We start from the raw sequence: 25,300 nt of genomic DNA on the forward strand, positions 1-25,300 counted from the left end.
AGCAGGGAGCTGATGACCAGCTGTTACACTTGCCAGATTGCTATATTTAGCAAATCATTGTGATTCTTTAGTGCTATGAGCCAAATGTCCATAGACATGCGAGCTACTGAGTTCTGAACTAATAATACATGCTTTGTGATCCTATTGCAACAGACAGAATATCTAGAGCACATAGGCTGCACCTGTCCTTCCTATTTGTGTGCACAAAATACTGGACTATGGTTGGCAGAAACAGACCACACCGTCGGGACCAAATACATTTTATTATGCTCCGTGATGAGTTGCCACCAGTGCAACATCCTATTCACTGTACATTTAAAAAAAATACATACAAACGAAGTTTGTTGAAGGCAAACAACCGATTAATATGCCCTTGCAGAATTCATCCATACAATAAGTGATTAGCTGATAAGGTATAGGCATATAATAGAAAGATGCAAAAGCATCATGCTAAAAGGATTATTTGTTAAATGCAAAGGCTTTGAAGAACTAAGCCTTTAACTGGTGTATAGTGGTGGCTTTCTTTCATAAGAGTCAAAGTAATCCAAAGATCATGAAACACTATCTTCTGCCCACAATGCAACGGATAAGAGTGCAAAAATGCATAGATGGGGTACTTTTAGCCAATATGTCTTTATAGACTATCCAACGGTGCGTTTTAAAATAAACAACCATATCTTCTTCTGCAGGAACACCACTGGCATAAAACACCAGTTCTTAAAATCATCCAGGAAGTTAATGGGGTCAATAGAGTTAAGACTGAAGGATTCTTCCCTGGGTATACAACTATATTTCAGACATCTCTGGGATGTAACATTGAGGATTTAACATACCCCTGGAGCATTAGAACAGAATTCATGCTCTTCATTTTACTGTAGGTACATCTGTGGTAAGGAAACTACTGGACCCTTTGTGTAAAATTACGAAATATACGAACTGACTAAAAGGCAAGTTAAAAATCATGAACACCCATTGGAGAACCTGTAGTATAGTATATTTCTCAACCCACACCATGTTTTTAGCTTCGTATAAATCAAGCGCTATGAAAGGTTGCTCGAAAAGTGCATGCATTTAGACCTGCAAATCAGTTTAAGTGAGACAACTTGGTACGTCACAACTGTACACACAATTATGCAAGAAAAATAGAATATTTGGGGAAATTCACTCAAGGCAGATCACACAGGCCCAGCCTATTAAGATCAAATTAACTTAAGTTTGTTAAGAATATGCCCTTTAAATGTTGAAGCAAGGTGCAGTCAATGGATTTGTTTGCATAGCAGCTTCATTACACGAGGACATGTTTATGTACATGTTGTGTAGTGTTCTTTTACCAAACACCTTTTCTACAACCAACGGTATAAACACATTCAGTAGAACAATGTTTCAGCATTACTGAGTGAGGTGCACTTTGAAGCGTCAGGGTCCTGGTGCGCATTCTAAATCTGAAAATCCTTTGCATTACATCAGTCACAATCATTTACTTTACGTAATGTAACCCTGCGTTTTCCTTTTTCAGATTATATTTCTTCTGTTTTTTCCAGGTTAATGATACTTAAACTACACTTTGATTGTAAACATTTCAATGCAGGTCATAATGATAATTACATGTTATTTAATTATACATTTTTAAGCAACGTCCGCAAATGAAAATCGTTTTAAATGTTTAGTGTTCTACATATGCAGTTTTTAAGGGACCCAATAGCAAGTAAACTACGATCAAACTATTATGCTTCATCTTGCTTCACCAAAATTCAGCAACTTTTAAAATGCATTTAATATTACTGAAACGACTGAAGGTCTGCAGCCTCCAATCACGATGAAAACTTTACTAACATGCTGCAGAGTAATAGTCTAAACAGATCGATTGTGAACGAAGGCCACCATAAAACCTGCCAGATTCAAACAATTTTGCAAGATCCAACCTGCTGCCATGAAAGAATAGCCACTTTAATTCGAAAACATATCACAAGGATAAAATTAAAGATGTTGTGCCAATGTAAAACAGCCTGAACATTGTACATTCGGAATATTGCTACCGTCTAACAGCAGAATGGTCTAAAACAGTGTCAGTTAATGCCAGCCGCTGTGATTTAAGGTAGTGATTTAAAGAAATTGTTTTGCAGATATTTAGTGTTCTAAAAACCGTGCAAAAATGACATCATCCTTGTCGTTCAATGCAACAGTGGCACTTCTATTGAACGGGTTAAACAAAAAGTTCAGCATCATTTAAAAATAATGTAGTGCTATTAAGAGGGTCTTTTTTTTTATAAGAAAATCTAGTTACAGAAAAAGTAAGTTATGAAAATAGTGTTTTTCTTTGTTGCATTATTACTAACAATTAGTGTTTTGTCAGTCTCCTACATTACATCGAAACTCCCTTATTTTGTTAATGGAATGAAACATTTACATACCAGTATAGTGAGAAACACTTGTGCTCGATGATCAAAGGAAGAATTTCAGATGGTTAGGACAAAATGTTACAGATCAAATTGAGGTATTGCACAGCTTATTAAAAAAGCGAGAAGGGAACAAAAATATACAGCAAATTGGTAGAACATTTACATGATAATTTTACAGTATTCAGACAGAAAGTAGTGCTTAGTATTCATTCACCTTAAAAAAAATATATATTATATATTCATATATATGCATGTATGTATTCATATATATATATATAGATCAATCATCCCATTCGTCGTCATCCTCAAAATCTTCCTCATCATCTTCGTCCTCATCTTCATCTAAATAAAAAGGGAGAAAAAAAAGTCACCATATTTACTGTTTCCCAGATAAGACTATCCATCATTTAAGTTTCTAAGATCCCTTATTAACTCGGACTTTCACATTTCATTCACACTGCCACTTATCCCCTCACCACCACACCACGTATCTTATTTTCAATATCCTGAACCGACTATAATAGGAAAAGCTGAAGAGAATTTGTTGGCAGCTTGTAAAAAATACAGGTAAGAGATTAAGCTAAGGTAGTCTCAGTTGTTTGTAAAACGCACAAATTATAGTAAGAACTGCAGGCTTTCTCCTGCACTCATGGCAAACAAATCTGGTTAGTAAACTAACACCTGATTTGTTAGTTGCATGATGCCTAGGTCTTCTTTTTTGTTGTATGTTCTTGTGAGCGCTCCGAGAACTGTGGGCGAGTTGGTGCTATATAAACATTCTATAGAATAGTTTAGAGTATGGATGGAGAAGAACAAGTTAATTACCAACAGTAACGTTCTTTCAACTGGATGTTCCTCCCACGTATTCCTTATCGTTGATAAATCCACTTCCAGCTTGCTGGCCTCGGAAATTTTTTCCCCAGTAGAGGGTGCTGTGCGTCTGTGTCCCTCGAAGGCCTCCGTATCGGCGCCAACGTCATAATAGTTATATATTGTCTAGTGCAGCGTCCATGGCTCACTTCCATTTTGAGGTGCTGTTTGTCCAGTATGAGATGGTTAGTACCCTTGAAGGCGCGTAGGCTGCAACTACAAGGGAAGTTTTACATTAAGGAATACGTGGGAGGAACATCCAGCCGAAAGAACGTTACAGTTGGTAAGTAACTTGTTCTTCGAATGGATTGTGTCCTCCCATGTATTCCTCATCTTTGATAGACTCCCAAAGCAGTGAAGTGTACAGAAGGCGGAAGTAAAATTTAGTGACTTTCTAAGAATGCACAGAGTGCAACACAGCTTTCCCAAATTTAGTCTCCTGGCTAGTGGAGGAAGCTAGACTGTAGAATTTGGTGAAAGTATGAGCGGACGACCATGTGGCAGCCACACAGATGTCTTTAATTTGAATTCCTCTTTGGAGAGCTGAAGAGGCTTAGATATCCCTGGTTTAATGAGCCCGGAGGTGTTGTTGAGGATCTTTCCTGGCAATTTATAGCACTCTATGATGGTTAGCATTATCCATCTTGAGATGGTCTGTTTTGTGATAGGTAAACCTAGTTTATGTCCTGCATACCCCACAAACAACTGACCTGCTTGCCTAAACCTTGCAAATCTGTTAATGTAAAAACTCAAGGCATGCCTTGGATCCAGCCTGTGCAATCTCTCTTCCTCTTTCCTTGGGTGAGGAGGAGGGTAAAATGAAGGCAAGGTTATTTTTTGTGTGATATGAAATTCTGAGACAACATTTGGGAAGAAATTCGGGTTCACTTGAACTACTTTATCTTTGTGAAAGATGGTATGTGGAGGTTTGCAAGATAAAGCTTGTAGTTCGCTCCCTCTTCTGGCAGAAGTTAAACTCACTAGGAAGACTGTTTTTAGATTGAGCAACCTTAATGGACAGGAATGAAGAGGTTCAAATGGAGTGCCCATTAGGAATTTTAAGATTGGATTTAAATCCCACAGGGGAACCTGAAAAGGAGTTGGGGGAAAGACATGAGTCAACTCTTTCAAAAACTGAATGACTAAAGACAACTTGAAATAAAAGGGTTCTTCAGCTCTCCGTTTAAAGATTGAGAATACAGCAAGGTAACCCTTGATTGTGCCAACTGTAACTCCTGCATTTTACCAAATATAGCTGGAAAGAGAACACCATGGGTGTACTACATGAGAAAGGGTCAAAATCCTTATTTCTACACCAGCTGCAGAACATGTTCCAACGGCAGCGATATAAAGATTTAGTTGCTGGCCTTCTGGCCGAAAGCAACACCTCCATTACCCATTACGTCATCCGGGAGGTCCCAATCTTTGTATCTCAACCTTTCAGAAACCAAGTGTGAAGGTTGAGAGTCCTGATATCCGGATGGAGAACCTGACCTTCCTCTTGCGAGAGAAGATCCTCTCTCTTTGTGGAAGATGAATCGGAGGACAGATGGACATGTCTAGAAGATCGATCCGGGGACCACGTTCTTCTGGCTCAATCCAGGGCAATTAGAATCATGGGTTTTTGGAAATTCCTGAGCCTCCTTATTACGTGAGGAATGATGAGGACTGGAGGAAACGCGTACAGAAGTGGAAACTTCCAGTACACCACAAACGCATCTCATAGAGCTCCTCTCGGGGGAAATTCCCTTGAGCAGTATCGTTCGCATTTCCTGTTGACACTCGTAAACAGATCTACATGAGGGGTTCCCCAAAGGGTGAAGATTTCTTGAAGGACTTCCTTAGCTAGTTCCCACTTGTGGGAGACTGGTCTGCCTGCTCAGAGCGTCCGCTGCCGTGTTCTTCTCTCCGGCTAGGTGAACTGCCGATGGAGAGATTCCTTCTTGAATTGCCCAGAACCAGAGCTGCATTGCCTCTCTGCACAGTGGCAATGACCCTAAGCCTCTTTTGTTGAGATAGTGCATGACTACTGTGTTGTCCGTCATTATCAGGACATTTTTTCCCTGTACTGATGGCAGAAAAGCTTTCAGTGCTAGTTTGATTGCTCTCAGCTCTAATAGGTTGATGTGTAGTCTGGACTCCGATGGAGAGCAATGACCGCTGATGGTTAAGTCGTTGGTATGGGCTCCCCACCCGGTGAGTGAGGCATCCGTGACTACTGTTATCTCCGGCCATGGTTGCCAAAACGGTTCTCCTTTCAAGATGTTCTCCCGACAGGCCCATCACTGAAGTTCGTGCTACTCTGAGATTTGTAGGAGCTCTGACATCCTTCCTGAGAATTGCGACCACTGAGTCCTGAGCGCCCAGTGGAGAGATCTCATTCTCAGGCGAGCCTCTGGCACTAGAAAAATGCAGGATGCCATGAGGCCGAGCAACCTCAAAAAAATAGAAGGCTGGTAGACGCTGGGCATTATGAAATCTGTTCACCATCTGTAGAATATCTTCAGCCCTCACCTCTGGTGGCGAGGCTTTTCCCAGGGATGTGTTCAGGACTGCTCCAATGTACTGGAGTCTCTGATGGTATCATCTGTGACTGAGGGAGAAGCCCAGCTTGTGGAGGGAGTGGCAAACAATCTTGATGGATCTGAGCTTGTCCTGGAGACACTGCTCTGATCAACTAGTCGTCCAGGTAGGGGTAGACATGAATCCCTCCCCTCCTTAGACTTGCTGCCACGACCATCATTAACTTGGTTCAGAACCTCGGGTGGAGGTTAGCCCAAATGGCAGAACCTGGAATTGATTGCGAGAGCTGCCAATGGTGAACCTCGGGTACTTTCTGTGCTTGAGATGGATAGGCACATGAAAGTAAGCATCCTGAAGGTCTAGAGATACCCACCAATCCTGAATCTGGAGGGCCTGAAGGATCATAGAAAGGGTTACCATCTAAAACTTGTCCTTCCTGAGCAATTAGTTCAATTCTCGTAAATCCAAGATGGGTCTCAAACCTCCGTCCTTTTTTGGTATCAGGAAGTAAGGGGAGTACCAACACTTGTTCCTCTCCGCTACAGGTACCGGTTCTATGGCACCTTTCTCTAGCAGGTCCAACATCTCCTGCATAAGGAGCTGATCTGTTGCTCCCAGGTGGATGACTGAGGTGTGTTAGGAAAGGCAGGCAGTAACCCTGGGCAATTGTTTCCAATGCCCCAGCATCTGACGTAATAGCCTGCCATTCTGTCAGATGTTGAGTTAACCTGCCTCCTACTGGTATTTCGTGAGGAGAGACCTCAGAGGGGTTTTGGAGCGGCTGATGCAGATGCTGAGGGTAAGGCAGCACCTGCTGATGCAGACTTGGTACCTTTGACCCATCCACCATGGTTAAATCGTCTCTGGCCCCTTTTAGCTGGCTGCCCTCTGACTTTTCTGAACTGAGTTGTCTGCTGTTTCACCGCTCTACTTGCAAAGGCACATTACCAGTAAGTTTCCTTTTGGGATTCTCAAATATTGAGACTAAAGAGCCACACTTAAGCTAAGCATTTCTGTTATGCTCTTCATGTATAGCTTTCTCACCCTGGCTGGGGGGCAGACATGGGCTTTAATAGCCCACCAGCCTTAGCTTTCGCCAGGGCCTCTGCTTGGGCTGCAGGCCATTAAAGCCCATGTCCGCCCCCCAGCCGGGGCATGAACGATATTCAACGGGAGCCCATCTCCTGTTGGAATCTTTTTTTATTTTTTTAACAGGCTACTGCCATTAACATGGAAAGGGAACTAAGTAAATTTTCGGATGACGGCGGCCATGGAAAACATGTTCCAAAATGTACACTGTCATCCGAAAAAGGGACATGCCCCATTTTCTATTTTAATAGCAGACTTTTTTTGCAGTCTTTTTTTCCCTGTCGGGTGCGGGCGGTGAAGGCACAATCGCACCCAGGAAAGGCAGATTGTGATTGGTCAGTCTCTTTCCCGAGTGCAAATATCATTTCTCCCCAAATTCCAATGCTGTGTTGCAGTCCACTACTTGTAAGAAAAGGTGGCACACTGCACCCTGATTGTTTGTTTGCCAAAAGGACAAAGTCGGGGATCTTGTGTGTGAGCAATTTTGTGCGTTGGGGAGAAAGTCCCGTTTAGTCTGTTTTCTTGCATACTTTTGGGCATTAAGGCCGTCACTCATTGTATTATTTGAGTGTTTTGTGGAGTGTTACATGTCGCCTTGCGGCTGCCTCAAAGCAAATCCTTGCGCCTCTTAAGTCTCTCGATTGTCTGATCAGTTGAGTTAATCCTGGGGTCGCTTAGTTAAGCTTTTGGTGTAGTAACAAGAACAGTTGGTGGAGTAAGCAAAAAAAGGTGGTTATTTTCTTGCCCTTATGCCTTCGTGGAGGATTTAAGGGGAGTCATGTTTTAACTACTGTCAGCCAGTAACTTTGATCAACGTGGCCCCTCTTTTGGGAACTTACATTAATCAGGTTACTGTAGTTATTTCTTGCTACTAAAAATCTGTTGTGGCTTAGTTTTATATTGCTGCTAACTATGCAGTCAGACGTGTTGTCGTCATACTGGAAGGTAGTATTAAAACCAGTCTTCCGAATGGATTGTGTCCTCCCATGTATTCCTTATCTTTGATAAATCCACTTCCAGTAGAGGGCGCTGCACGTCGACGTCCCTCGAGTCGATGTCCCTCGAAGGCCTCCGTATTGGCGCCAATGTCATCATAGGTATATTTAGTTTTGCGCAGCGTCGGTTGCTCTGTTCTGTTTTTCCATGCTCTGTAAGCCTTGGAGATGCAACGCTCGGTTCCTCAGTGAATCTTTCCTAAATTTCGATTTTTATTGAAAAATTCTTCAAATCTACGTGGCATCTTTGTCCGCTTCATCAACGCCGCGATCCGGTTTCAAGAAATGCCAGGATTGTGGAAAAAAGATGTTAACCGATCCTCACAGAATCTGCCTGTGGTGCCTGGGCTCAGAGCACCAGTGTTCCGAGTGTGAGGAATGTATGTCCATGACGGCGGAAGCCTTGAGGGAGCGTAGGGGGAAGCTGGAAAAAGGTAAGATCATTAAATCTTGTAACGCTTTGAAATTGTCCTCGGCTGAGACATTCGTCTCCTTGCCATCGGAGAAAACATTCCCGCTCGAGATCTCGTAGTGTTTCTCACGACTCATCCAGATCGAGACATACTAAAAAGAGGAGTCATAGATGACCTTCCTCTTAATCTTCCAACTCACCAGAAAGGGTCACCTGCCCCACTAAACACAGCTCTACAGCTAAGTGGGATGAATTTCAAAAATAAAATGCTAAGGGTCTTCGAGAACGCGGCCTTGACCCCCTCGAAGATGCCTGAAGGTGTACCCCGGGTGAAAGACCCGAAAAAGAGAAACGCTGTGAGTCGTCAACCTTGGCAAATAAAAACCCTTGAGCGTCATGAATCCTTGAGTAGAGACAAGGGCTCTTCGAACAAGACGGCGTCATCGTCGTCAAAGGTGCTTTCGACACATAAGACGACGTCATTGACGCCTTCGTCGACCCAGATTATGTAGAGACCATCGAAGCCTCATGCCACGATTGCACCATCGGCACTCGGGGCATCGAAGGATCCTTCAAAGGCGTCAAAAGGGGCGTTGAGCAAATTGACGACATCGAGTAGAATTCCGATTCTCTCAATGACATTGAGACCATACTTGAGTAGATGGACGCCGTTTGTAAGTTTGTCGAAACCTATGACTTCTGCATCGACAACTACAACCCTATCTCAAGCAGTGTCAACCAATTTGGCTCTCTCATCACTTGAAATGGGTTTTACCCCTTACCCGCGCTCTGACTACTTCAGAGCTTTGTCCTCTTTTTAGACAACAGTGTACTCAGGCGCACCAGATCTGCTCTTGGTTACTTTAAAGGGCATATGACAGGGACCCTAACTGTGTGTGTGTGTGCTAAACTAACACTTATTCTATTGAATGTAGATATGTGAACCTGCCCTTTTCTGGGTGTTGCACTGTTTCTAGGCTGCCATTAGGCAGTGTGTTACCACAATACGCATTATGGTTAGTTGTTGTGGGTGCTGTATGGAGTAAGTTACTTACCTGTAATTCCTGTTCTCTAGCATTGGTATCTTTCACAGATTCACATGCTGTATGAATATTCCCCATCACCAGGCTGGGAGTTCAGTAGCAGAGAGCGGTTTGTTTTTAAAACAAACTTTAGTACTCTATTACAGTTCTTTTGGCTCATATTGCCTACAGCCAACAGAAAGGGCTCCCTTAGCTCCACCCCTGGAGGTCATCTTCAGATTTGGCATACTGCACTTAAAGTGGCAATATGAGCCAAGAAAGAGCTAAGGGTCGCATGTGAATCTATGCAAGATACCAATGTTGAAGAACAGGAGATGCAGGCAAGTAACTTATTCTTTCTCTAGTATTGGATCTTTCATAGATTCACATGGTGCATGAATAGATTATAAAACAGTAACACAATCATAATGGGCTTCGGCGAGCTCCTTATAGAAACACTCACCACAGGAGTCATTGACCTTACGCAAACAGGTTACGCAGAACCACATGGCCGACCCTTGACTCAGCTGTGGAATCCCAGTCAACACAGTAAAACCATATAAAGGTGTGCACAGATCTCCAGGCTGAGGCCCTGCAGTTGTCCAGCATGGGGACCCTGGAGAGGGAAGCTTTCACCCTCATAGAATGAGCCCTGGGCTTGCCTGCCAGCCTTTTCTTGACAGAAGGAGATGCAGGTGGAGGATATCGACCTGGCAATTGACAAAGTTGTTTTCTCATTCCAGAGGGAATGAAAGTCACAAAGAGCCGAGAGGTCTTCCGGAATGACTTTGCGCGGGAGACCTGATATTGCAAAGCATGCACTACATCCACAGAATGCCAAGAGCGTTCTGCAAGTGCAGAACGCAACCTGAAGAAGACTGGCTTATTTAGGTGAAACACTAAAGGAACCTTGGGCACAAATGACTAGTTAGTTTGCAGCACCACTTTGGACTTTTGAAAAAACAGGTAGGGGGCTTTGCAGGAAAAAGCACAACTCTCTGCCATACGTCTCGCTGACGTGATGGCGACTAGTAGAGCAGTCTTCCCGGACAAGAACTTGAGAGAAGCATTTTGCAAAGGCTCGAAGGGAGGATTCATGAGCCTGGAGATAACGTCATTCAGCTCCCAGGCCAGGACCAGCCGCCGGATCGGTGGGAACGGAACAGTCCTCTGATTAATTCTTTGACCAAGCGGTGAGACCACAAAGGGGGTGTGAAAGAAGAGTGAGAAAGCGCGAGATTGCTGCGTGGTGTACTCTTTTGGAGGAATGTGCCAAGGATAAATATGGCACATCGTCCATAGGTTGAATGTTGAAAGGGTCAAAGCTCTGCTCTACACCAGCAGGAAAACCATGCCCATTTACTCCTGTAACATGCATGGAATAAACTCATGCTGTAGCTAGAATGTCCTTGCATTCTTGCAGCAGTGGGATATCGCAGAATTCTAGGAGTGATGACGAACTGTGGGAATTTGTCCTTTCTCCCCAAGGGGGAACCCCACACCCTGTGAGGCTAGCGAGATGAGCCCGCTTCGCAACAGGGGTCGAGTCAAGTGGGACCTCACTAGGAGAGACTTCCCCCTTTGGGGAGAAGGGCTCCCGTTCCCATGAGGAACGCCCTGATGCCCTCCAAGTGATGGCTTATATGGACTTACCCAACACACCAGAACAATAGTGTCATGAAGATAAAGTGAAGCTATATAGCGGAGGCTATGCCTTTAAATCAGAGTCTCCAATGGACTGTGCCGAGGATGCTGAAAAGGGACAACTAGCCAAAGTAACAGCACGAGTAGGTGGAAAGCTGAGAGAGGGCGCAAAGCCGAAAATAGCAGGGGGAAGCCTCCTGCACGTAACAGAGCAGAAGGAGGCGGAGCGGTCACAGAAGGTGTATAAGCCAGAGCAGGGCGAGCACGAAATGAGAAATGCTGGGACACTGGCATGCGAGAACAGAGGCAATCCAAACAAGATGGAACCGAGAGTTTTGTGGTGGTCTGACCACTCCACAATTGTGGTGGGTAGCCAGCCCACACAATGACCCTGACGCCATCAGTGGGAGGAAGTAACTCCCGAAGCGAGCTCCGGCAACAGCTCTAGCCACAAGATGAGAGCAGGATACATATGAAAAAGATGTGGCAGAAAGGAAACGCATAGCTACCAAGACGCTGACAGAGCCCAAAGTCCTACAGGTCCCGGCAACGGTACCACTGAAGACAGAATGTAACATAGGGAACTCATCCCAGTACTAATGGGAAAACAATTGGAAATAGTCAGATGAATACGAACTATATGAATGAAATAAAAAGAAACAGAGTGGGAGAAAAATAGAGTTGTAATCCTATTGCTGTGTCCATTTTCATCAACACCCATAGAATTCAGGGGCTGGGATTCTTTCTACAATTCATATTTGGGCCAATGGTTACATGAAAGAATTTGGATATTCGAAATTTAAGTATGTTTAATTATAAGTTACAGGCTCTAACACCTGCAATTTTATATTTTACTGCTTAAAGTACTGGAGAGGGTGAATAACATTTCAGGTTTTAAAGTTTTGAACACATTTTGCATTCGTATTTATTTGTATTTATACCACACTTCTCTTGTTGCTGAAGAAGACCTTCATGAACTACTCAAAAGAACCAACAGAATGCAAGAAAAAGGACTGCTCTTTTATAAATATAACAGTGGGTTGGACTAGGGAACCTCCCCTCAGAGAGACAAACTCAAGCAGAGCTGACTGAAGTTGAACCTTTATGCAAAGGGTTATTTTCTGTTATTGTTGATCACCTAGCAGACAATTTAAACTTGGCCTGCTCAGACAATGAATTGTTGGGTCTGTAGGGAAGGTAGTGGTTTCTTGGTCAACTTGCTCTGGAGCTGCAGGATGGTCCTGGCTTTCTGTCAGGAATGATAAGGTAGTACATCCTTAGTCACTTGCTTAAATATACACAAGTCCTTCTAGTACTGATAATGAACTTTTTTCGAATACACTGGTATCCGTGATCGGGGCAGAAGCAACAGAATACCTGAGGCATAAGTAGTAGAGTAGTGACACTTGCTTTATTCTTTTGTTGATCCGAAAATAGCAAAGTGGAAAGTGCAGACTTGTCTTTGGCACTTTAATTTTGCAGATATGTTGCTCACTTGATTTATGTTGTTGTGGATCTTCCATTCCTCCTAGGGCAAGACCTTATGTTTCCACCCAATTACACCGGGATCGCCTGGGTAAAAGTCTTGCAACGATCCAAGAACTTATCCTTTCACCCATGTGTGCTTGGGGCCACTTTGATATGGGCAGGCTGTACCCCTCACCTTCACCTCTAGACTTTTCAGGCTGCAGTCCATGTTTCCCCACCAGTCAAGGGTCATTTAGGCCTTTTAAGGGCTCTTCTTCAACCTCTCAAGTTCAACAATATCTGTCTGGCCACAGCTTTAGCGGGATAGCAACATTTCATATTTTTGTATTCTCCAACAATGATGGACTTAAACTGCCATGGGCTAATCAAGCAGCTCCTTCACAACAATCCCTAGCTCGTGCCGCCTTCTGGGTTAGATGTCCCTACACTGCACTCTATAACCTCTCTCCAGGTCTGAGCTCCTTGGCTAAGTAACCTACTGTTCCTGATTCCTACTACAGTTGCCATTATAAAACCATCGCTTTGGAATGACATCCTAACTACAAAACCACAAAGCCTGTTACTCTAAAAACAACTCCCCTGACCTGCACTGGGATGTCTTGGGGGGAGGACACATCCTGGGTCAGTACCAGGGGTGCTTCTCTCTGCCTGCAGTTATATTCACTGAGGTCACACTGACCGCCATAACCAGAAATTGGGAGATGTAACACTTTAGTCTGACGAAGATATTTTGCCAAAGTGCACGTTTCCAGACTCAGGAAGATGCTGCCCCATATGAAAAATATGGTCAACCCAGCTTTGCATTGGGGCTCCTAGCATCATCCAACACAACACTATTGTGTAATATGAGGTTGGCATATAATACAAACTCACTGTGGAATGCTATCTCCTTGGCAGTGAAGAAGACTTTTGAGCGGTTCAAATGGGCCTCTCAGCAGTTTTAGGGTGGCCTGATTTGATGTTCATCTTCACATCCATGGTCAGCCTACTAAACAATGTATCTGTACTCTTATCCTTAGTTTGAATTCAGAGGTGGCACCCTGTTTCTTTTCCCCCTCCCATAATTTGCACACTCATTGTAGCCTTTGGTTTGCAGCCCTAGCTAGAATTCACCATCTAGTTGTATACTTCACTGCACACATGCAGGAAATCTGTGCCTTGAAAACTGATAACACCATTGGCAAGAATAAGGACTACATCATTCGCTGGACCCAGCCATTTCCTTTTACAGTGAGGTCAGTTGGAATGAACCAAAAGAATACTTTTCACATTGGTCCCCCTCCTATAATGTCTTCATAAAACACACCCTTCTCCCCGAATTTCAAATGAGCAACAATGTTCTTTTTTTCCCAGGGGAAAGCTAAACTGGTAAACACCAGGAACAAGTTATGTATGACCAAGCAACAATGAGTGAAATGTACTAATGCTTTACTGAATCTCCAGGCATTTCTAAGCAGACCAGGTTTAATGTTGATACTTAATCAAAATATTACTTCTGCTTTAGTAGGGTTTGAAATGGAGTCTGTTATGCTAGCTCCACTTCCAATTGAGTGCAAATAGCTGGCAGGGCTTACCCAGGTTCCCGTTCATTAGAACTTTTAGAGGACATATTAGGAAATAATTGGTTTGCATTTAATGGTCAAATCTACCGACAATTACATGGAGCCGCAATGGGCACATCAGTAACACATTTGTTTATGTATTTCCTAGCGATTACTCAAATAGATGCATTCAAGACATAAAATAATAAAGTGGGTGAGATACACAGACAACATTTTTCAAATATGGGAATGCTCAGAAAGAGAATTGTTGGAGATTGTTGAATTCCTGAATTCAATCCAATATGCAATCAAGTGCACCATCACGCATAACCAAGAACGGGTGACCTACATTGATCTGGAAATACTTAATAAAAATTAGTATTGAAACAAAAAGACACAAAACTAACAGAAGCAAATACCACATTAGTTTCCAAAAAAAATATCATACCAACAGGAGAATTTACAAGAGCCAAGAGAAAATGTAATACAATCTATGAAGAGTTAATTTTGTTAGAAAAAGAGTCTTTGGAAAGAGTATACGAAAAACAGCTTACGTAAAGCACAAAAAGCAGAGGAATACAAAAAGATTAGTACCCAAAATTCATGAAAAGGGCATGCTAAGGGAGAAATGTTTGTAACAAATTACAATACACACAGCCATGTCGTGTATACGCTCATTAATTAACAATGAAAGATCTCGTCATTATATATAAAACAGCACCAGCTTTTCCAGGTCTACCATTGAGTTTTTTGCAACATGACCTAGAACTACAACAGAAGCCAATGTGGCTAGACAAAAAAGGTTTTCACAAATGTGGTACTTCTAGCATGTGCAATATGCGGATAAGGATACACAATTCTGTAGAAGACAGGGCAATACAACATTATAATTTGGAATTGTATAAATTGTTAAAGTAAATACGTGGTTTATGCAATCAAATGTATTTGTGGAAAAAACATTGGCACTGCGATAAGGACATTGAAAAACAGAATTCATTAACATTTGATATTTATCAGAATGATGTAGAAAAAGCCATTAACGAAACATTGGAAATTGGCACATATTAATGAAAAAGAGGATGTTATTAAATTCTCTGGCCCAAATAAGATTCAAGGTGATACCAGAGAGAAAGTAGAAAGCTGAAGTAATGACATGAAGCGATACGTTTTGAATCATGCAGCATCAAAGATGTGCACAAAAACCATTAACTAAATTCACTTTTATTGTCATTTAAATGAGTCTGATATAGGAAACTGTTGTTAATTAGAAGGGTATTCAGTTACAGGACATAATGAAGCGACACGTAAAAAATAACAGCAATAACAATATTGTGGCGAGGGAAAAAGTTAGTAATGGTATATTAAGAGAGAGCTATGTTCCAGAAGCAAGAAGTATACAGTGGACAGTCAAGTGGTGAAAGCAAGAACAATAAATTAAGACTAATTGTTGTTCGGCTATTATGATAATACATGAAATAAAAAAAGGTAAAGTTGCAGAATTAATTAATAAGGATACTATTACGTGAAGGGAACATTTTACAATGACAAAGGAGGGATGTGTTTTATACATAAGATGGCTGTGAGAAAGAAAGGCATTCCTCTGATTGCTTACTAGTCCTTTGCTGAGGTTAGCTTAGGTGGAAGGAACAAACTGAAATCCAAAAGGGCACACAAGTCAGAGGGAACACAGATAACCATGCTGTTATCATGCCGGTGGAAGAATTTAATGAAAAATATTAGATAAACCAAATACTGTAAATTTGTCTTTGGATAATACAAGTAATATATTTATAAGTAAACAAGAAAGACCACAATAAGGCTGCTAGGTATATGATGAATAAACCATGGTAGAGGTGATAAGGATCTCATGGGGGAATTGGAGAAATAAAAAGATAGTAACAGCTAAAAGGAGTGTTACATGTTGGATGTGATTAACACACGCACATGAAGATTATATATCTCCAACATTGGGCCTCATTACGGGTCCGGCGTTAACCCAGCGGGTTGCCGCTGGATCTGTAAAGATTTACTGGTGCCCGACTTCCCTTTGCCACTAGGAGATTAAAACTCTGGCGGCCCGTAAAGTTAGGTGCCGGAAAAATAGAAGTCCCCATTCGAGGGGGACTGGGGACACGGAAGCACTGGCACCATTGGTGCCGGTGCTTCTGTGACCGGTCTACCTACTGTGGCCACTGTGCCCGGCAGGGTCAAACCTGTCGGGTACAGCGGCTCTGGCAGGTAGACCTATAATATGCCAGTCCGGAAACAACGGTGCCGGTGAGGTTACCAGCACATTTGTTTCCGGACCGGGAGGGTCATAATGAAGCCAATTGTGTTCCTTTTTTTAGAAATAAAGGAGAGACCATTAGAATAAAAAACAATTATGAATAGGAACAATTTATAAAAAGATAACATGAAAAGTATTTGGATTGTACGAAGAGTATAAATAAAGAGTAAGTTAAAAAAAGAATCAGTATAAAAAGGGTCCAGAGAAATGTATTGGAAAGTAAATAAACTTTTCCAGTTCACATTAGTAATTACACACAATAGGAATGACAGTCTTGACAGAATGTGGACGCTTTAATGTAGGTTGTGAGAAGATCAAGTAACAAGCAAGACTGTAAAAATAAAAAAAAAAACAATAGTCTTACAAGAAGATTGTTCAGACAATTAGAGTAGACCTATTGAACACAAGGGAAGAAGTAAACTACAAGTGAAGATGTGAAATTAACAGTAAGACATGGGCATATGGCATTGTTTTCTACAATTTTTGTAGCAGGAACTGGAAAGGATTCATATATTTGGTAACTTTACTGTACATAAGGAGATTAGTAGAAGTGACTAAGTTAAGTGGAGAGTTAGCTTGTAGTAGATTACAAGTGCTCTAGCGCAGTATATTAGATTGTAAAGACTTTTTGAGTATTTTAAAGACTTGAGAATGAAAGTGCTTCAAATTTCTGGAATCAAAGAATGTTTAGGATTGTTACAAAGGAAATGCGCGTTTTCTTTGCCTAGAGGCCTTTTGAATTTAGTTTTGCAATATTGTTAATCAAAGCAGAGGATCTGAGAAATGTTATATTGAACAAAGGTGATATTTTAAATGATTTAAGCATAACTATTTTGTGTGCCTCCGATAGCCATTTATTTGTGTAACACTAGCAGGTAGAGAGTTGCAGGCACAAGGGGTTGCAGTCAAGTAATGCATTTGTTGTTAGAACAGGGATGTGAATTCTGAGTTAAGGTAGTGCAACTCACAAATGAGTTTATTCAAGCCCTGACTGGAAGTATGATCCCTTCATGATGTATGGGATCCATAGGAGTAGAGCCTGTATTAGCCAGGTACTTAACATGTCCAGTCAATGTAATTCTAACAGACTGCCACACATCAATTAAATAATTGCAGAATAAAGCTCTCTATGACCCCAATCATATCAACCTTTGCTACTTTCCACACCCTTCAGATGAAACTAGGGTACATTTTTGATTAATTGAATTGATCATTTATACCTTATGTAGGTAAAATGTAGTGTCTTCTCATTTACATAGTACTTTATAAAAGTAATTTAAATCAACAGAGGAGGTCAAAAGTTTACTGGAAAATAACCAGTAAGTAATTTTGCAGCAAAGTTATCAGAAGGAGAGTCAAATGCAAATTATATGGAAGCTTCTGATGTTTTTATTCCTAAAATGAATGTAAAAGAAAATGTGACATGTGAAGTTGTTCAAACGTCATACCTGAAGAATGAATGGCTTTACTTCTTTTCTGCATTACTTCCATTAAAGCGCCCACAATTCCTGAAGTAGGTGCCGGGGAGGAGGGCAAAGCTTCCATGCCATCGGGTACCTAACAAACGAAAAGCATTAAAAACATTAGTTTAGCCTAGATAAAACTGGAACTTAAAACGGAGGCCGCAGACGAATAGCAACGGCTTTTGCCTTGGGAATAAGATGAAGTGGTGCAACATGGGTTTGATCCCCAGTACGGCACTTAGAAGCTGGTGCAGTCCAGCATTTAAATGATATCAATTAAGCAAAACATGTAATATCAACTAGTTTGTATGTGGGGCACAAAAAAGCAATATAGTAACAAGTTAAAACATACTTGTCGAGCAAACGATTCCCATACAATTTGATACTACAGGTATCAGGCAGATGTAGAATAGGTCTCAAAGCATGGGTTTCCATGCCAGAGGCAAGGGAAATATGTGAACAAAGAATATTTCCAGAAAAGGTACACACTTGTTATCTAGATCTAAAGTCCAATTGAAAAGCATAGTGTATGTATTCCAACATTCAGCGAAACGTAAACATGTATTTACGGTCATTCCATTGTCAAAAGGATATTGATCAGATATATGACAGACTGAGAGGTGCAGAAATGCCTTAAAATAAAAGTGGCTGCAAAAATACTTATCACATGTATTGCGTTGCCCAATTCACAAAGACTTTTTTCCAACGTATTACACACCACAGATTTTGTAAGGAAATAAACTTTCACAAGTTAAACGTATTAACGGGTTGAATAAGAGATCTACCATATAAAGAATGCATACAAAGAAAGATCAAGAATGGTACATGTACATATGTCAGTTTCCTTTTTTCTTTATTGACCTGAATTGCTCTTAGACGTGAGCTTCATGGTTATTTTTACATTTTGCTTAATATCATTGCCTGGCGTAGAATACATGTAATGCAAAAAATTGGATGAAATGCACCAGTCTGAAATGTAGGTGCATTCACATGCGTTAGGTTTTAAAATTATGCCTTACCTTTTTACAAAATGTTAGCTTAATTTAGACACATTTGTTGATCGGTTTACTTGCAATGCATTAATGCAACGCATTAATGAGATTACAGATAGCTAGGTGTACACACATGTTCCTTCTTTAACCTTCACATTTTAAATCAACAGAACTGATGCATTTGACTAAGTAATTCAAAAATGTTTTCCAATTGCGTTTTTAAACATCTAATCAATGAAGTGACGACCGGCGAGAAAACAGAACGATAGCGAAATAAGTTGTGGAGACAATACACAACATGAAGGATTAGTAGACAACCATTCACTATATATGGCCCCATTTAGAATTCTGAAACAACTTGCATAATGAATGCTCTGAAAAGTGGGCTCTGGGATTCAGACACTGCCTATTGAAAAGTGTGCTTTGGGACATCAGAAACCACTGACTTCTAAATACTGATACTTAAATGCTGTGACTATATGGATTGATATTTGCTATATTTATTATCCTTTCCTCCATATTCAGTTTTAAAAATGTACCTTTAAACTATTAATTGCTTGGAATAAGAGCTTAATTTGAAAAAGTTTAACTTGTATACTTTGTTTCTGTATATCTAGGCATAGTTTGATAGATATTTGATGAAAAAGTTAAATTCACCTTCAATTCAGAGCACATTCTTCTATAATTCTCCTAAACATTCACAACAGACTAAAAATACAAAGCAAACAGCAGGTACTTACAGACTTCAATTGTATGCCTTGTCTTATTTGGTCCAACAGTGCATCCCTTCCTAATCCAGATACTGGTCGATTTTCTTTCTGATCCACTTTTTTGAGCTGAGCTCCTTCTCTGATCTGGTCCAAGAGTGCAGATTTATTAACTGATGAAGCGGGAACTTGAAAATCGCCATCAGCTGGGGGTCCAGGTGGGGGAGGAGGCCCAGGGGGTGGAGGAGGAGGGGGTGGTGGAGGTGCTACCGTTCCACACACGGATGGTGGCATAGGTGGTGGTGGCGGTGGGCCCCATGGTGTAGAAACAGAGGGTGCTTGAGGTGGTGGAGGATGCACTCTGTTTGGAGGAGGAGGGGGAACAGAAGTGCCAGGTCTGAAAGGAGGAGGTGGAGGAGGAGCTGCAGTCGGAGCTCTGGACGGAGGTGGAGGTGGTGGTGGTACTCCTCTACCTCTAGCTGGAGGTGGTGGAGGACCCGAACTGTGTGGAGGTGGAGGTGGTGGTGCTCCACCCCGCGAAGGAGGAGGTGGAGGAGCTGAAACAAAAACAGACCTACATTTCAGTAATATTACATACATTGCACAAATGGTGCACATCTTTAACAGCAAAACTGAAATTTTGCATAGGTTTTATTAAGACTACAATTAGCCCATCATGTTCGTATACAACAATTATGCTAGATTCCTCACATCTTTGCAATGCATTGGGTGCTATGAAATGGTACGGTGGAGTGAAACTGAGAAAAACAGTGAGGCAGTATGAGAAATTACTTACTGGTAAGTTTTTTTTCTATGGATTCTTCTCCTGAAGATTCCTCATCAGCGAGATTATATAAATATTACTATTAGATATCCATTCCAGAGTCAGCTGCTCAGAAAAACTTTTGACACGTGGCGTAGTGCGTCTCGTCTCAACAACCGGTGCAACCGGTACCAAACGCCTCACAGTAGCTCTCCGCCAAAAGTAATACAGGACTCACCCCGGTTCTCCTGAATCTAGTGCATTGACCAAGACCAGTTCTTCATATTTAATTATGGTTGTCCTGCTAATCCACACCAATATTGGACTACTTCTAAACATGAGGGCCAATTCCACCTTGTGATGATTTTGGGCTACTACTCAGACAACACATTTTCAAACAAATTGAATCTGTCCTGATGAAGGCCGCATAATTGTACAAGCCAAATAACCAGCAAGAGTAGGTGGAAAGCTGAGAGAGGGCGCAAAGCCAAGAATAGCAGGGGATGCCCCCTGCACGTAACAGAGCAGAAGGAGGCAGAGCGGTCAGAGAAGGTGCATAAGCCAGAGCAGGGCCAGCACAAAATGAGAAATGCTGGGACACTGGCGTGCGAGAACAGAGGCAATCCAAACAAGATGGAACAGAGTTTTGTGGTGGTGTGACCACGCCACAATTGTGGTGGGTAGCCAGCCCGCACAGAGACCCGCGACTCCATCAGTGGGAGGAAGCAACTCCCTTAAGTCCATTGTTTAAACAGGTGGCAGTCTTTTTTTCGCCATTTCTTTTTGGAAAGGTCCTTCTAGTGTTTGTCTCTCCGCGCCAAACCAGATTTGGTCCCTTTGTTCGTGTGCCTTTGGCGGGCTTCAGGACTGAAGACCGCCTCTGGCGTCTGAGTGTCTGGGGTGGTGAGGGAGGTGCCCGAAACTCCCTGTACTTAAGCACTCTGGCATGATTGGCTGGCTGAGTGTCCGGCAAAGACAGCCACCCTTGCTGGGTGAGTGACAGCTAGGCTGGAATGAAAGGGAGAAAACTGTTTAAAAAGTTGAGTCTCTTGGACTGCAAAGCAGAGTCGACCACTGGAACGAAAGAACCGAAGAAGAGCTGGAAGAGGACGGCTGCTGCAACTCCTGGACCGTTAGTTTGCCCGGTGAAGCCCTGCTGCAGGACCGAATTGCCAAGTTCATCTCGACAGAGAAGCCCCTTCAAGGACGACTTCTTCCTTTGAGTTGGTGGGACCAATCAACTCGTAAGCCACCTGGACACCATTCTTAAGGCTGGTTAGGATTAACCAGGGAGAGGGATACCAGCTTGTGTGCTTGAATCTACAGCTACTGGAACTGAAGTGACTCCATCTTTTTTCCCCCCCCCCGACGATCCTGTGCAGGAGTCCCCCGACGTCCTCCCTCTTGTCCCCACGACTGAGGCTCAGGAACAGCGAGACCTGCAGGAACTGCCAGGAACCAACAACTTCAGCTGCATTTGTTTCTTCATACTAAGGTACTGTGCAAACCTGATTGAGAGAACGCCACTCTCGCGGTGAGGGTTTGTGAAACTTTCCCAACTTGCAGGCCTAATCAGCTTGTGACCCCAAAAATGATTCTTTTTCGCCTAATCTACTTCCGAGAACTTTTACAAAGACTTTACTGTTTGATACCAGAACTGCTCTTTCCTATCCAGAACACTAGCCCATTGACTTTGGCCTGGCCTATTGACTTGAATTGAACTCCTCTGGTGAACTGAAACTATTTGCACTGTCTAATACGTATATGTGATCTATTCTACTTACTTGTGTCCCTTTTGCTCACTTCTAAGTAACTGAACTGCCATTTTGCTTCCATTTCAGGGGAGCTCAAACTGTCCCAAAAGCTTAGAGTTTTGTATTGAAGTGTATTGGTATATAATATCAAGTTGCCTTCTATCAGTGAAATGTTTTATAAATGATTGTGTAATAAATTAATACGTGTTTTACCAAGAAACCTTGAGTATAAGTGTCTACTTGAACCACTGTGATTGAAAGTCATCTGTGCAACTACTTGTACTGCTCACATTCACTCTTGAGATAAGCCTGGCTGGTCAGCTCGCTACCAAAAAAACTGTGGTACAGACCTATACCAAAGGTTGGTTTTGCTAACACCTGTAGTCCTAATTGTGTGTAGTGGTCCCAGAGGGTATTGCATGCAATTCTGCCTAACATGGAACCGCAGAGGCAGCCCCAGTTACGGTTTTGTATGAAGTTCCTCAAGGACCCTGTATTTCACTGTCACTTTTTACCCTTCCACTATTTCAATTGTTAGAGGGCAAGAGTGTTAAATTCACAAATTACGTGGATGATACGCAGTGCGTAATTCCGTTGTCAGCGGTGTATGAAAAAGGACCTGCAAAACCTCAATGGAGTGTTCACACTGATTCAGTCCTGGATGGTGAGGAATGGGCTGGCGTTGAACAATGACAAGACCCAATTTATGATTGCAGGCACTACGGCTAGGTTATGTAAATTAGGCGCAGAATATCAACATCTTGCGATCGCTCGCTGCAGGATTTCTATGCAAGTTAAGGTGAAAACGTGGGGGGTCTACTTGGATCAGACGATGTGCTTGCGGCCCCAAGTTAATAGTCTGGTTTCGGTATATGATAAACTGCAGACAGATTTGTCCGTTCTTGTCCAAAACAAAGTGTCACTACGACCAGGGCCATTATCTGTACAAAAATGGACTACTGTAGTAGTCTCTTAGTAGGCATTAACAAGGGTGACGTTGCAAAACTACAGGTGATGCAGAACAGTGTGGTGAGAGTGACTGAAAAGGAGAGACCCATGTCTCCCAAGCTAGAAAAAGCCTCCACGGGCTCCCAATGGAAGACTGGATCTCGCACTGCCTGCTTACCATAACACAAATGCTTGAGTGCTAACCCAGCGTATCTGGCTGGGACTGTCTAAAAAGCATTCACAGAGTACTAACATCTAAAAATACCAATTTGCTCAGTGTCCCTAGGATGATATGGTCTACTGTAGGTAAAAGTGCATTCTACACAGCAGCTTCCAGGGCGTGGAATGCTCTACCTCAGGATCTTAGACGTATTAGAACCCTGAAAGGGTGACCCATTTGTCAATTTGCGGGCTATACGAGCAGCTATAGGCTCAGAGTTTTCTTCTAGCCCAGAGGTTTTCATATAAAAACACAAATGCGGCCTTTGCTTTTTTTTTTTTAGCTCAGAAAGTCGAGCACTAACAGTGCTTCACTCACCTCTACTGGCCTTCTTTAAAATTACATTTGCCTACAAATACTGTCCTTTTTTCGTTTTGTTTAAATGAATGAAAACAATCGACTATGAATAATCATGACATTTTTGTCATGCGATTTTTCATCTTTTTTAAACTTCACATGGAATATTTAAGTTCCCCCAAAAAATAATGAAAAAATATGTATTTTTACATAAACTTGTTATGTGTTTGGCCAATAACTTTATAGACCTTGCCCTTGGGCCGTACAATCGTTATGGGCCCTCAGACCTCGTGAAAGGCCCTCGCGCATCAGGGCGCACTCCCTGTATGGTCCTCGGGCGAGGTCTATAAAGCAATACTAAATCATTAGAGAAATTCAAGTGGAGCCTTAAAAGACATCTTTTTCCTGATTCGATATAGCTCATGGCTTTGATGGTTTGTTATTCGCCCCGTCCCTCTGGACCCAGGGTAGTTAACGTGGTTTGTGACTGTCTGTAGTCCCTTGTTGGGTTTAGCACTTCTATGCCCTCAGGCCCTTCAGCATTATATAAATAAGTACATTCAAAATCCAAAATCAAATGGACAAATGTCATGCGTTCTGTACAATCCAGGACTTTGTCAGGCAATAATGATTAAAAAAACAAACGATTTAAACAAACTATGCAGCCTCACTTCCTGTCGTTCGAAATCATGTGTCTGAGCTATTGTGCATCACAAGAAGATCTGAACTAATCTCAACGCCATTACTAAATGGAGTTAAAGCCTCAAATTTAATAAAAGTAAACAACCGGCTCATGATTACTGTAACCTTAAAAACAAACTTATCGCGTGATAATAAATTCGAATTGTTTCTCCATCGAAACGCCCATTAACACACTTTTGTGGAGCTAAAGTGCAAAGGAAAATAAACAGTCACGAACTACAGATACTTACTATATCCATATCCCTGACGAATATAAAGACAGAAAAGTACAAAGTTCTAGCAGCCATTACGTGTAATGTCACATAGATACTAAAGCATTACGATAAAGACCTTAAAAATAAAATTTAAAAAAAAACAGTTCACCAATAAATACGGCCCAAATGGGCACAACAAGGTCTCACCCTACATTAGAGAAGTGCAACATATTAGCAGCAGTCAGATGTACTCCTATGAACACATTAAAGTGCAATGGTGCAAAGAATAACATGACCGTGAAAAATAATTCACAAATACATTCAGCCCAAGTGGACACAACACCTACTCAATTTGATTAAAAGAAGTGCAACATACTAGCAGCAATTCGATGTATTACCATTTACATGTCAAAATGCAATCTTGCAAAAAATGATCTGAGATAATGCTATACTAGTACATGTAGCCCAATTAGGTAATTTCTTGGTGAACTGTTTTCTTTCATTTTTAAGGTATTTTTCGTAATGCCAAAGTATGTATGGGATACATTACTCACCGTAATCGTATTTCTGATGCTTGTATCTGCTTATATTCACATGCTGTGCATAGGCCGACATCTAGTGGAAGCTGCGGAGTATTTGTTTTTTTTTTCGAAACTCGAAAATGGGCGTCGACACAGGTCGTGCCAGTAATACTATCCATGGTGTGACGTCCACTGTACCCATGATCCCTCACGCGTGTAGGACCCTCGGATTGTATTTTTTCTGACATGAGGTAGCATGAGGAGAAGCGCGAGTACAGATGATCCAAGCAGATATAAAGAAAGGTAAGACTACAAGCATCCATGCGCCTTCTCTCAGAGGGGAGGAAGGGTGGGTCGCATGTGAATCTAAGCAGATACAAGCATCAGAAATACGATTACGATGAGTAATGTATCCCTTCTGTGGCTTGTGGAATCTGCTTAGATCACATGCTGTGCATAGATTAGCGAG

At 42.0% G+C, this 25,300-nt stretch overlaps 1 protein-coding gene across 3 annotated transcripts in view; it reads right to left on the reverse strand.

Moving 5' to 3' along the window:
* Nucleotides 1-244: 244 nt before the first annotated feature.
* The window catches only part of WASL (WASP like actin nucleation promoting factor), a 619,654-nt gene continuing 594,598 nt past the window's right edge, over nucleotides 245-25,300 (reverse strand). For all 3 annotated transcript variants that reach the window (XM_069629112.1, XM_069629113.1, XM_069629111.1), the window contains 3 exons: nucleotides 19,466-19,989; nucleotides 17,719-17,827; nucleotides 245-2,741 (listed from right to left, as the gene is read on the reverse strand). In XM_069629112.1, coding sequence (XP_069485213.1) covers nucleotides 2,680-2,741; nucleotides 17,719-17,827; nucleotides 19,466-19,989 — 695 coding nt within the window. In that variant the 3' untranslated portion in view covers nucleotides 245-2,679. The remainder of the gene's footprint in view (nucleotides 2,742-17,718; nucleotides 17,828-19,465; nucleotides 19,990-25,300) is intronic.

The sequence above is a fragment of the Ambystoma mexicanum genome, chromosome 12, assembly GCF_040938575.1.
Source record: "Ambystoma mexicanum isolate Mex_15411 chromosome 12, UKY_AmexF1_1, whole genome shotgun sequence".
NCBI lineage: Eukaryota > Metazoa > Chordata > Amphibia > Caudata > Ambystomatidae > Ambystoma > Ambystoma mexicanum.